This window comes from Triticum urartu, chromosome 1A, assembly GCF_056163025.1.
Source record: "Triticum urartu cultivar PI428250 chromosome 1A, HENAU_Tu73, whole genome shotgun sequence".
In the NCBI taxonomy this organism is placed as follows: domain Eukaryota; kingdom Viridiplantae; phylum Streptophyta; class Magnoliopsida; order Poales; family Poaceae; genus Triticum; species Triticum urartu.
The window spans coordinates 451,903,112-451,919,094 of NC_141873.1; the positions used below are offsets into that span (position 1 = coordinate 451,903,112).

General features: G+C 42.5%; 1 protein-coding gene and 1 pseudogene across 1 annotated transcript; both read right to left on the bottom strand.

Annotated features, from left to right (window-relative positions):
- Window positions 1-4,607: 4,607 nt before the first annotated feature.
- Window positions 4,608-7,775, bottom strand: LOC147991659 (uncharacterized). The gene is made up of 4 exons (XM_087538962.1): window positions 7,703-7,775; window positions 6,933-7,095; window positions 5,789-5,837; window positions 4,608-4,739 (listed from the first exon to the last, which is right to left on the bottom strand). The coding sequence occupies exons 1-4, from the start codon at window positions 7,773-7,775 to the stop codon at window positions 4,608-4,610; spliced, it is 417 nt and encodes a 138-aa protein (XP_087395088.1).
- Window positions 7,776-8,194: 419 nt separating this feature from the next.
- On the bottom strand, window positions 8,195-11,541 carry LOC147991660 (uncharacterized; annotated as a pseudogene).
- Between the last annotated feature and the right edge of the window lie 4,442 nt (window positions 11,542-15,983).

The window sequence follows — 15,983 nt, forward strand, 5'->3', positions numbered from 1 at the left end:
CTCGCAGTACCTTTCAGATAGCGCATTATTCTCTCAAGTGCATGCCAATGAACATCTCCCGGGTTTGAAACAAACCGGCTTAGTTTACTCACAGAAAACCATACATAAGCGAGCCAATGATTTGAGAATATCTCAATTGATCTTTTGTTTCTCCTTCGTTCTTCCGAATCAAAACACTCGGATCATAAGGTGTCGGAGAAGGTTTGCAATCTGAATATCCAAAGCGACCCAAAATCTTCTCCACATAGTGAGACTACAAGAGAGTGATCCCACCATCACCACCTCTTAAAAGCTTGATGTTCAAGATAACATCAGCTACTCCAAGGTCTTTCATCTCAAAGTTTTCATTTAGAAAATCTTTCACTTCCTGAATGACCTTGAGATTTGTTCCAAATATAAGTATGTCATCAACATACAAACATAATATAACTAGTAGAGTGCACGTGCGTTGCCACGGGCTCTTGAAATAGTTTGAAAGATTTACATGTTAAATTTCACACATACAAACAATATAACACAAACACAATTATTGAATAATTGAAGTCCAATTTTGCAATGTAAATTGATAACAAAAAGAAAGATTAACGACATGTGCATGTAACAAACTGAGCGATGTTCGACCTTAACATCTATTACAAAACTATCAATATCTAGATGATGCGTTTAAAAAATTCTTTCACAATATCAGGAAAGTTGCCTTTAGCTTCATTCCCACGATGTTTTAGCACGTATAATAAAAATTGTTTTCTGAACTCATACCCATCTTGCACAAACATTATATGTAGTTGGTATGAAAATTTCACGCAAAGGACTTAAAACATGTAACGGACAAAACTCACCCCGCAAACCGACTTGACCAATTCTTTACCGTTCCACCAGAGCATAAAATTAAAAACAAAATAGCTAGACACATTCCTGCAATTTTTTAAATTGATAATATAAAGAATATGGTGATAATAAAAATAAATATTTTTATTATGAATTAATTACCCATCTATACTCGTTGAAATACCAAACGGAAATAAATGTTGCCATTTAGATATATCAGAATTTCAACCAGGCAGCTTTATTTCGAGTGCTTCTTTGAAATCCCTTGCAAAACTTTTTAATTTCAGTGCATGCCTTAAATTTTTATCCTCTAACGATCATGATGTTTGAATAGGCTCCATAATATATAGACAATGTGCCTCTTTGTTGATGACGTATAAAATGTATTGGTCGATGGATGCATAGGGAAGATAAATCTACAAGTGGAGCTATTAGAAACAACAATAAACCATGATAACAATAGACAAAATACTTTACTTATCATGTTGCACGATGAGATGTCGTTGTCTATCCCAGGCCAGCTATCAAATAATGTTGCCAACGTTTGGATAGTTTCCTTGTCGCAAAACTTCTAACCTCGTGTTGACTCTAGCATAATGGACCTTGTGTCCCCCTCGCAACCGATTCTCTCACCGCAACCACCCCTCTCACTCGTTCTCTCTGCCACGGCGTTGCTGCCACCATATCTCCCAATCGTGGCATGTCGCTGCCACCTTCCCATCCACGCTCACCATCCCCTCCCCCCCATCAATCGCTATGTCGCCCATCCCCTCCCTGGTTATATGTTTTGGTCAGATCTGATGAGCTGCGGTGGGCACATATATGTCATGGTGAGTAGCCGGATTCAGCGACGACATCAATATGGCCATCCCATGGCGATTTCTGGTGCCATGGGCTTCATACTATACGATTTCTACCTGGGGCGATCCGTGTCATCGACCTGGCCCTCCCAGGTCGATTTTCGGTGCCGAGGGTGATCTCCGGGTAAATTGGTGTCTTGTGCAGCCACGTTCTTGGCTCCTTGCCCCCGCTAGACGTTAACTGGATGGTCTTTCCCTGAATCCATCGCAAGTTAATTGCCCATCCATTGCTACAGAGCATACATATTTTTGTAGTTTAATATAAACCTTTAGGACACTCGTGCAAATAGGGTGGTGTTATCGACAATTCTTTGATCATTAAATAACTCTTCATCTTCTTTTATTTTTCTTATTTCATCCACTATTTTCGTCTCTCCACCATCTATCCAAACTTGCCACCTCTGGCAGTTGTGCATGATGCAGTCAGCTCAAATTTTCTCTTACACCCCAATCACACACACATCAAAATTCAAACCCATCGGTCTGTGGTAGTGAACCCCTGGAGATAGCTGGACCTTCAACTTGTTATACCTCATGTTGACTGATAATCACATATAAGTGCCTCACCTTGATACTTGATACCACAATAGTTGTGGTAGAAACTGGTTGTGCCATCCTAAACGAGTCAAGACAATACAACTGAAAAGAGTTTCACACATGACATCTGCATAACAAGATGTCCATACATCCATCCATTTCATCGATCAAAAATAGTTTTGTAATCACTCATTTCATTTGTCAAGATAGGAGAACATATACCTACGAGCATGCACAACAATTTCATTGATACAAAAAGATTCCTAATCCTATATAGGTACATTATTCCCTGGGTGTTCATCACATTTCATTTGTCAGGACAGACCACTTGATGGACTCCATGGCCTCGATCGGGTGCGTTAAGGAGACCAAACTCATGCTGGTGATGACATTGCCCATCAGGTGTATTAAGGGCAAAGGCAGGATCTTTCTGTACTGCACAAAAGTGTAATTCATTCATTACAAATTTGCATTACTTTAGAATGTCACATGAATCATGAATGTGTTACCGAAAAGGAAATATTTAAATCCCAACACTATCAGGTAAATTTTAAAAAGGGACGATTTTTCAGTCACTCATGTGAGGCCTTATCCCATTGTAGAAGCTAAAGCTTGTTTGAAAAAGGTAACCATGGACAAATATATGTAAGAAACAAAATTCATGCCAAGTTATTAAGATAAGCATCGACAGGAGGTTGGGACCTTTTTTATTTTGTTCCTAGGGGGCTCCCAATTTTCTGTCGCGGCAGCCTGCAACCATGAACCATGTTAGCACAAAACATTCCGTCATGCTGAGTTAATGTAACAAGAGCACAACTGAAGCAAAGAAGATCAAAAGATGAAAAAATAGATCAGCATTATAGACAAAAAATTCCAGATGAATGAATAAAACAACTCTTTCTCCTAAATCTAACATAGCAGAGTATGCATGTCTAGCTACTAAAATTACTACACATGTAATGTACTCCCTCCGTTCCAAAATACAAGTCTTTTTAGAGATTCCACTACGGACTACATACGGAGAAAAATGAGTGAATGTGCACTCTAAAGTATGTCTATATACATCCTATGTAGTTCGTAGTCGAATCTCTAAAAAGACTTATATTTAGGAACGGAGGGAGTAGTTTGTTTAAGATCCAATAAGCTCATAACCATGTTTAACACAATTTCTTTCAAACCCAACAAGGATTAAGGTTGTAATACTAAGAGAAAACGCCCAAAAAGCTACTCCCTCCGTTCCTAAATATTTGTCTTTCTATATATTTCAACAAGTGACTACATACGGAGCGAAATGAGTGAATCTACACTCTAAAATATGTCTATATACATCCGTATGCGATAGTCCATTTGAGATCTCTAGAAAGACATATATTTAGGAATGGAGGGAGTACATGATTTTCCTGATTGACATATTGTATAGAGTTCTTTCAAGGTCTTTCATAAATGATTATGTTTAGTACAAAACCAACATAAGGAAAACTGACATTGTTCTATCCTTACCAATTGCTGCATTAATTAGTAAGAAAACTGAAACTTCTTTTGGCATCCCCAACAAAGTTGCTTTGCTCAAAGAACGAATTATCTGGACCTAATTCTTTTGTCATCCAGAAGGAGGTTGCTCTGCTCACAAAAACAAACAAGAAGAAATGACCTTGTAAGAGTGCATGATAAAAAAAGTTGTGACATTAGAACGTTGTCAATGACACATATAGGAGCAACCTATATCACAAATTATTCTCATGAGCTAGTTAAGTTACCAACAATCATTTATTATTAACCTCAAGCACTACTTTAATTCAAAGAACGTAAAAATGAGGAACATCTGAACAAACATAACCATTTGGATTTTGGACACTGCTGAGATCAATATACAGATAGCTTGATGTTTTAAAAAGCCTATCAATGCTTTTGGAATAGTTATGGTCAGAATGGTCCATTTGTTTTGAGATTTGACCAATACGCAGTATATTCTCATATAGCAACCTGTACATGAACACCAACCTGCTGAGATCAATTTTTTGCGAACGTACTTGCTGAATAATATATAGCATGTAATTGAAATATTGTATCTCGGTCTTTTGTCAGCAACATCTAAGATTTCGTAAGCTTCGATAGTAAAATACCAACAAGTGCAAGAATTGGAACATGGAAGAAGCTTACGTGGGCACGATGCCATCGGGTTGTATGCCAATATCGTGGTTGTAGAGCTCCCTCTATCTCCCTTGCCAAGCTCTCCCTCCGACCAGCAGTAGAACAACTGCTCATGCTGCTTTTGAACACTCCTTCCATGCTGCCGCAGATCAGTTGGCGGCGTAGGCCAACTCTCGCTTGTATCATCATGTTGAACACAATATGCGCCTCTGTTTACATTCCTTGTGGGTGCTAATATAGAGGCGCTAGGATATCCATCCTGCTCGATTGCCGGTTGAGCCATCGATTCCCGGCATAGGGGGTGCATTGACGCGAGAAATAGCACCGAGTGCCTAGGTATCTCTTGCCGTGTTGGATGGATCGCTGCTATGCCGGCAAATTATATTAGCATCAGGTACCGTGTGCGTTGAAACAGATCTACGCTTGGGTGTTTCTTTTTATTGTATTTTACAAAAAAAAAATTAGTTCTCTTAAGCGCGTGTATAAGAGTCTTGCATTGAAGATGTCCTAAAAAGCGCATGTCTTCCAGTTTGGTGATTGCAGAGAGTATAAGACATTCAAAAGGAGTCGAAGGAGCATAAATGAATAATGTAGGTGCAAGAACAGAAACAGGTATACATTTTTTTATACGCATTATAAACTCAATAGAGGAAGAGAAGTGCAGAAACATCCTCTTATGCTTTTGCCAGTTGGACCTTTCTTGCCTATCGAGAAAACAAGATAACACTTGGTTCAAAAATCAAGAGAAATGACCGTCCAGAGTTACTTGACACTGAAATGGATGTATCTAGATGTGCATTTCAGCACCAAGTAATTCTGGACGGAGGGAGTATATGATTATTTTAGTTCTCAAGAAATAATTGGACTAAAAGGACAAAACAGAGGAATATAAAAGGTATGAGACTTGGAAAGGATGTCTAGAAACTAATTGGAGGCACACTGTTATCAACACGTATGAAAGAACACTCTTCAAGTTACAAAAGGAACTTCCTTTGATGTCCTAAGCTAATTCAGTCTTGATTGTATGCATTGTTATTATCTTATAGTACAAAATAAAATAAAAACTAATAATACCTCCAGATGTTTATACTACATGGAAGATAATTATTAGAGAAAAACGACCAATAAAGCATGACTGAATTTTAAAATTTGCATCCCTAAAAAGTAATCATTGTACCGAAGGATTTGATCTGTGAGCATTTTCCTTTTTCCCAAGCAACAACATTTAACTTTTCAGGAGAAGGGTATATACAATATTTACTAAACTGAATGCTTTCCACCTGTTTCTAAAAGGAATGGATCCTTCATCTAGTCCTTTGCTATCTTCTACAAATTCTTTAAAGAGTACACCTAAACTGCGGCAAATAATGCAATGCCTAGAGGTAAATCTATCAATTTTGGCACATAGGTACTTGCATGGTGTTCTCCTCCTCTATCAACATTTGTCCGTCCAATTTGTGCCTACATGAACAATCGACTTCAGTTAAGAACATTGTACAAAAGTAGGCACATTAGTATATTGGAAGTGGTAAGGAATAAACACTAAAACATAGTTCCTGATATCAGCTATTAAAGCAGGAGCATAATTTTCACACCAAGTAAGTCCCTACAATAAACACACATCAAAAGATGAGAGAACTTTTAGGGACATGAAACAAAATAAATCTGAATGAATCCATTTATATGATTTATATGTAAGAACAATGTGTGGCTGTTGTATTAGAAGATGTCCTTTGAAAGATTTATTCATAGGAAGGCAGCAGGATTTGTATTGATCCTTATATATTGTCCAAATTTCTATATTGGATCGAACCCAACAGAAATTGCACACATTTAGCTTGTAGTGCGGATTTATAGAAATTAACTATGAGCGACATTCTCTAATAATTAATCGTACATTCTGATTTCCAACTAACCCATGATCACAGAAGTAGAAGCAAACAACTCATTTCCTTCAGAATAGCAAGCCAATTTGATCACAGAAGGCAATCGTTAACTGACTTATCCATGTGTGTGTATATTAAAGTTTACAACACAATATCTATTCAGCAGCAGAACTTTGATTTTATTTTCTTATATGTGCAAAGTTGAACCGCTAGTGGCCTCACCTCTGAGCCTATGCCCCACCTTTGAAAGCCTATATCCTGCAATCAAATGAGAGAGGGATTGACAAAGGGGAATTGAAAGTGAACAAAAAGAAAAGCAAATTCTTGAAGTGAACTCTTTCCCAGAACTGAGAAAGGAGAACCATAGATGATTCTTCTATGACCCATTTCTTTTCTTCTTTGATTTCCCAAATCCACACGAACAACTTTCTAGAACACACACCAGTAGAGTGAAGGTTTACCACACAAACAGAACTACTACCATAACACATGCATCATGAAGAAAAGCCAATGCATTTCAATAGGGATGCTTAGTTATAATATGTTAAGAGCAGAGATAGATACATATTAACTGCATTGCAGAGATGAACTGGACCAAACAGAGAGCAAGTTGAGACGAAGTATTCCAAAGAGATGGCTCTCTAGGTTGCCGAAGGGCATGTACTCATACAATAGCAGGCGCTTGTCCCCCTGCGCGCAGAAGCCGACCAGGCTGACGAAGTTAGGCTGGCTGAGCACCGTCAGCATCAGCACCTCCACCAGGAACTCCTTCCTCCCCTGCACGCTCTCCGGAGCCTGCCGCTTCATTGCCACCATCTGTGCATCGGAAGCGCCTTGTGAGAAGAAGAAAAATAATCATATTGTGATGATGATATAATACATATATCATGTATAGTCCAGACTCCAGACCAAAGAATGATCAGAAAATCAACATGGGAGTTGGATTTGTGAAACATCTACGATAGAAGAGATTAACAATAGACTCCAGAACCACATCATTCCCGAGGAATTAAGATCCATCCGGAAATTTTAATGAAATGGTCAAATTGAATCACAACGGATGGTATAAATTTGATTGTGTCCCTGACTCCCTGTCATAATTCCGAATCCTACACAATGTGAAAAAAGAAAAGACAGATTTGTTAATACAACATTAGGCAGATTTGTTAATACAACATAGTGATATTACATGCACTGACAGGATCGGTATGTGGTATCTTGTTTGCTCCCGGAGAGTGTGATGCCCGTCCTCCTAATCTTATTTGAGCGCTGGATCTAAAGAGGCATCAGCATTATGATATGAACTATGATAGTAGGAATATAATATGAACTAATCTAATGGAGAGTTTGATGTCCGTTCTTCTAATCCGCGCTGCACTGCTCCCTCCCTGTGCTAATCTAACTATAGACAAATCACCAAAAAATGGATTGGGAACCCACCTTCTGTCGGGCTGCTGCTGCTCCACCGACATGGAGGCTCTGCGGCGAATCCCCCGGCCGAATCTGGCCACATCAAACACCGGAGTGGCAAGACCTGGCCCTCTCTCCGTCAGATCGGGTAGGGGAGGGGAGCTCGTGGCCTTGCACGAAGGGAGGAGATCGGGTAGGGGAGGGGAGTTCCTAGCCTTGGGCGAAGGGAGGAGGGAGGCTGATACCCATCGCTGCCCTGCTGTACATGGCTGCTGGGGGAGGGGGTGGTGGCGGCCGGCTGGGGATGGAGGTCATGGTGTCCGGTGGCCAGCTCATCTCAGATCTCGGTGGCGGCGTAGGACTCCACTATGGCGGCTGGGCGTGGTTCTCGTACTCGTAGCTTTGGTTAACCTTCGTAGGTCTTTTTTCGTTGGTTAACCTTCGCAGGTCTATTTTTTTGGTACGTGGATGGGTGTGGGTTGGGGCCTCAGGAGGAGGTTTTTCCGGTTTCTGGTGAATAAGTTAGAGGTGGGAGGAGGTACCAAAAAAACCAGAGGAGGTAGGACTAAAGAAAACCTGGAAGCGAGACTACCAACTGCTCCATTAGGAGTAGAGACTCCTTCGCCCCCACCATGGCGATAGTACACACACTTGTCGGCTTCGTTTGCAACAAAGCTCGTAGATGTCAAAGTGTTTCGAACTTCTCATGCCATTGCTTAGGTGCTTGTCTCAAACCATACAAAGATTTCAACAATTTACACACTTTTCCTTCATGACCATCTACTACAAAACCATCAAGTTGTTCCATGTAAATTTCCTCCTCCAACTCTCCATTTAGGAAAGTTGTCTTAACGTCCATTTGATGAACGAGAAGATTGTGTGAGGCAGCCAATGAGAGTAGTACTCGAATGGTGGTCAATCTGGCCACGGGCGCATAAGTATCAAAGAAATCTTCATCTTCTTTTTGGGTATATCCCTTGGCTACAAGCCGCGCCTTGTACTTTTCAATTGTACCATCGGGCCTAAGTTTTTTCTTAAACACCCACTTACACCCTACAGGTTTACACCCATAAGGACGATCAGTGATCTCCCATGTCCTGTTAGCCATGATAGAATCCATCTCACTACGCACAACTTCTTTCCAGTAGTCAGCATCAGAAGATGCATAAGCTTCTGAAATAGAAGTCGGAGTATCATTCACGAGGTACACAATGAAATCTTCACCAAATGACTTTGCAGTCCTTTGTCTCTTGCTCCTTCTAGGAGCTTCATTGTCATCCTCCTCAGGAATATCTGTGTGTTTTTATCGGAATGTTCCAATGGAACAGTAGGTCCAGGAGTTTCCTCTGACCTCTGACTAGATGAGCTAGGCATATCCTTCATAGGAAAAATATCCTCAAAGAAAGTCGCATAATTCGACTCCATGATGGTACCAACATTTATGTCAAGTACCTCAGATTTCACCACTAGAAATCTATAGCCAATGCTATGGAAAGCATAACTCAGGAAAACGCAATCAACTGTTTTTGGCCCAAGCTTACGCTTCTTAGTAATTGGTACATTGACCTTCACCAAACAACCCCAAGTCCGTAAGTAGGAAAGTTTAAGCCTTTTCCTTTCCCATTCTTCAAACGGAGTAATCTCTTTATTCTTTGTGGGAACTCTATTTAGGACATGACTTGCAGTCATCAAAGCCTCCCCCCACCATTCCTTGGAAAGTCCCGCTGTATCTAACATGACATTAACCAAATCAGTTACAGTTCGGTTCTTTCGTTCGGCAACCCCGTTTGACTGGGGGGAATAGGGAGGCGTCCTCTCATGTATTATACCATGTTCCTCACAAAATAAATTGAACTCGTTGGAAAAATACTCTCCACCGCGATCCGACCTAAGCCTATTGATTTTTCAATCGAGTTGATTCTCTGCTTCGGCTTTATAGATTTTAAAGTAGTGCAAAGCCTCATCTTTTGTTTTCAACAAATATATTATGCAATATCTAGTAGAGTCATCGATTAGAGTCATGAAATATCTTTTTCCACCTTTTGTCAACACACCATTCATCTCGCAAAGATCTGAATGTATGAGTTCAAGTGGTGCCAAATTCCTCGCCTCAACAGTCGTATGAGACTTGCGAGGTTGCTTTGCTTGCACACAAACTTGGCACTTAGAACCTTTGACAATTGTAAATTTCGAGATTAAACTCAAATTTGCTAGCCGCGTCATGACACCAAAGTTAATATGACAAAGTCGTGAATGTCAAACATCTGATTCGGTTTCACTGCAAACATGATTAATAACTTTAGTGCAAAAGTCTGACAAAGATAAGCGGAACAAGCCTCCGCTCTCATAGTCTTTCCCAACAAATTATCCACACTTAGATACTACAACCTTATTGGACTCAAATACCAATTTATAACCATCTCGACACAAACGAGAACCGCTGACAAGATTTTTATCTATAGCAGGGACATGCTGCACGTTCTTCAATCGCACGATCTTTCCCGAAGTAAACTTCAGATCGATCATACCAACACCATGAACAGAAGCATGTGTCCCATTTCCCATCAGCACGGGTGTAGTTCTTGTGACCTGATAAGAAGAAAACATGTTTATGTCAGAACACACATGTACATTGGCACCGGTGTCAATCCACCAATCTGGAGAATGACATACTGAAAGAATGGTAGGAAATTTACCATACCCGATATCTTTCATGTCAACATCGCCAATAACAACATTAGCGGTCTTGCTATTGTTCTCATTCTGACACATGTCCCAGCGGTCCTTGCAAGATGAAGCCCAATGTTCTTCACTGCCACATACATGGCACTTTCCTTTCTTCTTATAAGTATCCTTCTTCTTCTTGAAGTTGACAGGTTGGGGGCTTTGTACTTGCCATCAAATTTTCCTTTGCCCGCATAATTATTTTTGTTCTTGGGTTTGTGGTTTTGGAAATTTCTCTTTTGTACCAAATTGGCACTAGTATTCCCCTCATAGAAACGAGCACGTGTGTTTTTTGCCCTCGCCTTCTCTTCCACATCAAGAGTGCCAATTAGATTGACAACAATAAATTCTTGCCTCTTATACTTCAGAGAGGTAGCAAAATTCCTCCATGAAGGTGGAAGCTTGGCAATGATGCCTCCGGCAATGAATTTGTCCGGTAACACACAATTGAGATGCTCAAGTTCTTTAGTGAGCGACTGAATCTCATGAGCCTGCTCAACAACGGAGCGGTCATCAGTCATCTTGTAGTCATGGTACTGTTCCATGATATACAACTCACTTCCTGCTTCTGCGACTCCAAACTTGGCTTCGAGCGCATCTCACATATCTTTACCGACCATGATGGTCATAAATGGATCGACAATCTTGTCGCCAAGAACACTCAAGACAGCACCTCTAAAGAGGGTGTCAGTAGCCTGAAAAGCTTGCTCCTGCTCAGCAGTCAGCTCTCCCTCTGGCTTGCCTTTAGAGGCGTGAAAACAGTTCATGGTGGTAAGCCAAAGAACTGCCCTCGCACGCCACCTCTTATAGTTCACGCCCTCAAATGGTGCGGGCTTGAGAGTTGCAGCAAAAGCAATAGGAGAAAATTGCCTACACATATCAGGTTTTTGGATTGTTGAATAATTAGGCATTTTCCCGTTTAGTTTAATCCAGAAAAATAATGGATAAAACATGAATAGCAATATATTGATGAAACTAGAAACTAGCAACAATTCGTTGAGACTAGTCATGCAATCAAAATCATAAGCAAAATGCATCATATCCATGTCAATTGCTATTAGCAATAAACCAAATGCTAGCCCTAACAGTGAGGATGAGATGGCATACGGCGCAGTAGCAGAAGGTGCAGATGTCCCGATCGTCATGTCGCTGAAGAGGTCGTTGACGTCGGGGAAGAAGTCGTCGTTGGGGAACTCGTCGTCAGTGATGTCGCCGTTCGCAGCCACGATGAACAAGATTCCAGCAGTCGCGTAAGGACGCTCCCCAAAAACCTGATCGCCCCTCTCCCATACCGGATCACAAGAGGCGGGGTTTCGGAGGCCTGCTGTCTCACTTCCTGGTGCACGCCAGAAAGAGAGATGGGAAAGAGATCGGCAGCTTAATGCTTTGGAATGAGACAGAAAGGTTGTTGTGCTACTTGGAACAATAGAGGAGCGACCTCTTATATACGTGAGAAGAGTTGAAACTGGCCTTCATTAGTAGAAGAGAAACCGGTGCAATAAACACCATTAAACAGACGCACTAAAAACCATTAAGGAGAGAAGAAACGAGCGTACTAAAACTCACACGAAGTGTTCAGTTTCTTCTCCCATTTATGCGTCAATTGTTTCAATTTTCTTCTCGCGTGATAAAACAGCGCATACACGTGGCATTGGTTAATTTTCCACACAACCTTGTCATGCATGGATGGGCCACATGAGCCTCTGGGATTTACTTTGAATTATTGGCACAAAATATGAATTATTATATGGGTTATGCCCAATAATTCTAACACACAGACTATGAATTTGTCTTTTTTATACAGGTCGCATTTTAATGTATTTCATCCTATAATTTCAGACACATACACCACACATCCTTGTTTATTTGTAAAAAAAACATAGCTTTTCTTAAAACTGAAAAGTTTGGTTTTTGATTTTTTTTTTCTAATTCGGCTTCTATGGAGACCAAGATCCAAAACACCGTACCCTCATCAGTGCCCAAAACACCCCGACGGGGAAGGGTGAAAACGACGACATCTAAACAAGACAACTCAACACACACAGTGGAGCATGAAACGACCTAGACTAGCGACAGCCCATTGCCTAACATCCTCTTCGATCTGATCAATCACAAGCAGCGTACGTGTAGGCATTGTCAAAGACCCTTGCATTTCTCTCCATCTAAAACACATGATCAAAGGCCATAACTTTTTCGCGTGCAAATCAACTCCGCGGGCCTTTTCTTTGATCTGGTTGCCAAAACACATGGTCGATGGTGCCATCCCATGCCACGAGGGCCGATCATGGCTCCCATGTGGTGTGGCATCGTGAGCATGGACAGGGACCGTACATACCCAAAGCACAAAAGAACACATGGGATGTGGCCGATCCCGAGCAGCATGTCCATCCACCGTCGACCGATACGTACGTGCATGCACTACGCCCGCGTGGCCGAACCACAGCCCGAGGCAAAAGGGATGCACGCGCTTCCAGGGCGGGGGCTTGATCAGCCGCGCGACCCACGTCGCATCGCATCGCATCGCGTCCGCGACGCGCTGACCGGCCGGGAGAAGCGCGGGCGGCCACCGTCCGGTCGATCGGTGCTAGACAGGCGCGGCGGCAACCTCGGCCGTCGCGCCGCGTGGCCGCCGGTGCACGTCGCGGTCGCGTATGCCCGGCGGGTGCGCGCGTACGTGTCACGGCGCGATGCGCCCGCCTCGCGGTCGCCGGTCGGCGTCGTGCCGTGCCACTTTGGGCGGCCACCGTTGGGCCAAGGCGACCGTACGCTGCCGGGCAAACTCGCGGGAGTGAGTGGGGCGGCCAGTCGATCGGTCGGGGTACGTACGTACGTGGGTCTGTGCGCGCTGTGCGTGGTCGCCTGGCAGGCGTCGCACGACGCGGATGTTTCAGGCGCGTCGGGTTTAAATATCTAGCAGTTCGTCTCCATGGTCAAATCATGGTGGCCCGCTGAATAGTGCGTTTGCAGAATGCAGAAAGAATACAAGTTTGAAAAGGAGTGCCAGTGTTGGAGTGAGGCGTCGCAGAGGCCGGACTCCATGAAGCCCGTTTTATCAAAAAAAATCAGAATATACTTAAAAGTTTTAAAAAATATCAAATCTTTTTATACAAATACATATGACTGTTCGTCAAGTTACAAAAAAGTTTCATCAGGTAATTTGATTATTTGCATGCTACACAAAAAAGATAAATATCTGGCCCAAAAACGACAAAGATAAAGCCCATTTTAATCTGTGTATTTATCTTTTTTATATACATTACATGTTAACATATATGTTCATGAAATTTTATACATGTATACTACAAATAAACATCTATGTATATATTTTATTCAGATTTTTTCAATGTGTAGAAATAGTATTTTCGCTGAAAAGAAATAACAAGCTATGTGGAGCTCGGTCTCTGCTATGCTTTTTTGGCCAGTGTTGTTGCTATGTGGCAACAAGTTCAACCGAAGAAAGCAAATGCGATACCTTTCAAGTTGCTTGCCACGTCAGTTAGCTTACCAGGTACTCCTAGAAGTGAAGTCAAGAGTATAAGAAATGAGCCAGTGGTACATCACGCCAGATATCAGCACTTGGACGATGGCGTCTAATCAAGAGCAACTCTATCAAAGTCGTTGTATCCGCAGTCGCCGTATTGCATATGAAGCATGCTTCATATGAATATAGAGATTGCGGCGGTTGTGTGCAAACATAGAATCGCCATGTGGTCTTTATATCTTTTTTTTTGTGTGACATCATCTCAAAAATCCACACACTGAATTTGAGGGATTAAAACACCAAGTAAGATAATATTGTATCACAAAGTGGTTCGTGGGGTATAAAAGTCAATTAGCAACATTGTTTTACTAATCTGATGATTGCTTACATCTTGGGAGAAGCACTAGTTGCTCGCCACCACCATCAGGTGAATGTGGTGCACGGGACAAATGCATATGTGACGAGTGCACTCGTCATTCAGGCAGGTTGTGTGACTGTTTTTCGACCTCGTCTTCGTCGCATTCCTACCCATTATCGTCGGGTCGGGGTCAGAATTTTCAATAGGGGTGAGGCCCAACATGGCGCAATTTGTCTCGGTGGATGTCACCATCTTCATGTCGAATGTGCGTCATCTGATGTGTTGCCTCGCCGCTGCCAAATCCGCATGTTCCTCCTTCTAATGGAGCCACATGACACAGTCATCTCGGCCTTTAACCCCTCTCGACGACGGTATGCTTGAAGATTTCACGAGGCAGATGACCGAGGTGGAAGCGGCATACCACTCATCCCATGCTTCCTTGACAGTGAAGCGACATGGAGCACACAGTGCCCGTTTTGATATGTGTGTGCGAGCTCTCTACTTTCTCTCATACGTGATCCACACGTAGTTGTGCTGGATAACCCACTCAACAGAGTGTGTTTTGGAATTCCTATCCGGGCACTCATCGAAGGCAGGATCCTCCTACACTGCCTCCAGCACATAATGGTGCTTAACCTCCTCCTTGACGATAAGCCCCCCCTCGCTCGCTTGCTCCTTGTCCACCATAAGCTCCTCCTCCCCTGAAAGCGACACCTAGTTCAACCATACGGGAAGCGACACGGTGATGGGGAGTAAAGTGGAAGGGTGGAGGTTAGGAAAGTGGAGGTTGTGGATGGCGGCAATATGTGTCCGAGCGATGGAGGTTAGCTATTCGGACATGGTGATGACCATTTTATACATGAACAATGGTCGGTGGGAAAATGTAGCAATCGAGGGCGAAATGTGGCAGAAATGACCGCGGGTTGTTGGCACACGACGACCACCATTAATTGACACTCTTCCTGGTGCCATGGACATCTGGTCGTCTATGCCATTGTCACGAAGATAAGATGGGACACACGTGAGATTGAGGAAGGAGGTGAAACATCCGACACAAGCAGTTTGCGTACGGCCCAAATCAATGCCCACAACCTTAAAATACGAAGGCTCGCTCACTCAATATGGATTGCCCTTCGTCGGTTATGGAAACTCTGTCAGAGTGCCATTTTGGTCCAAAATCGCCAATATTGGCAGTTATTATAGCGGTCAAACCAATATGGTGACCCTGCTAGAGTTTCTCTAAGAGCATGCTTGTTAGATCCCCTCAAACCAAAGTTGGTGCATCTGTAAGTGCAAGTTGGTGAGGATGTGTCTCCTTTGATGCCTATTGTTCCAGAGAATAAGCTTTCACCCCAAAGGACTGAATGATACTAAATGTTGAGAAATCATCATACATGTTGTTCAAAGAAAAACAAATACACACAATGAACAAGGCTAACAAAAAACCAGGAGCGCATTCGGCGAGCCATCGAGAAAAAGCATGGGAGTGGTTGAACCACAGCTAGAAGAAACCTATGAACACATGCCTCCTTAATGAAAAAATTGACCATGCCTCGGTGTCCCCACCAAATTGTCGCCAGAGAGGACCCTCGGCCACCCCGCTCCAAACTGAGGAGTGTTGTCCCTGTAGGCGAGCAGAAGGGGCCGAGAGACCTGATGATGTGGTCACATGTAAATTAAAGGAGACAAACAAGAGCTCCCATCGCCGATGCCGAGGAATCTCTGAGCGATGATTCAAGATAGCCTAG

What these genes read in the sequence shown, in the direction of transcription:
- LOC147991659 (XM_087538962.1), bottom strand. Translation starts at nt 7,775, where the DNA reads ATGTGGCCAGATTCGGCCGGGGGATTCGCCGCAGAGCCTCCATGTCGG. An exon ending in GGGGACAAGCGCCTGCTATT is followed by an intron (nt 5,838 to 6,932) that starts GTATGAGTACAT and finishes TTGTTCATGTAG; the next exon opens with GCACAAATTGGACGGACAAA. An exon ending in AGGAGGAGAACACCATGCAA is followed by an intron (nt 4,740 to 5,788) that starts GTACCTATGTGC and finishes CCGGCATAGCAG; the next exon opens with CGATCCATCCAACACGGCAA.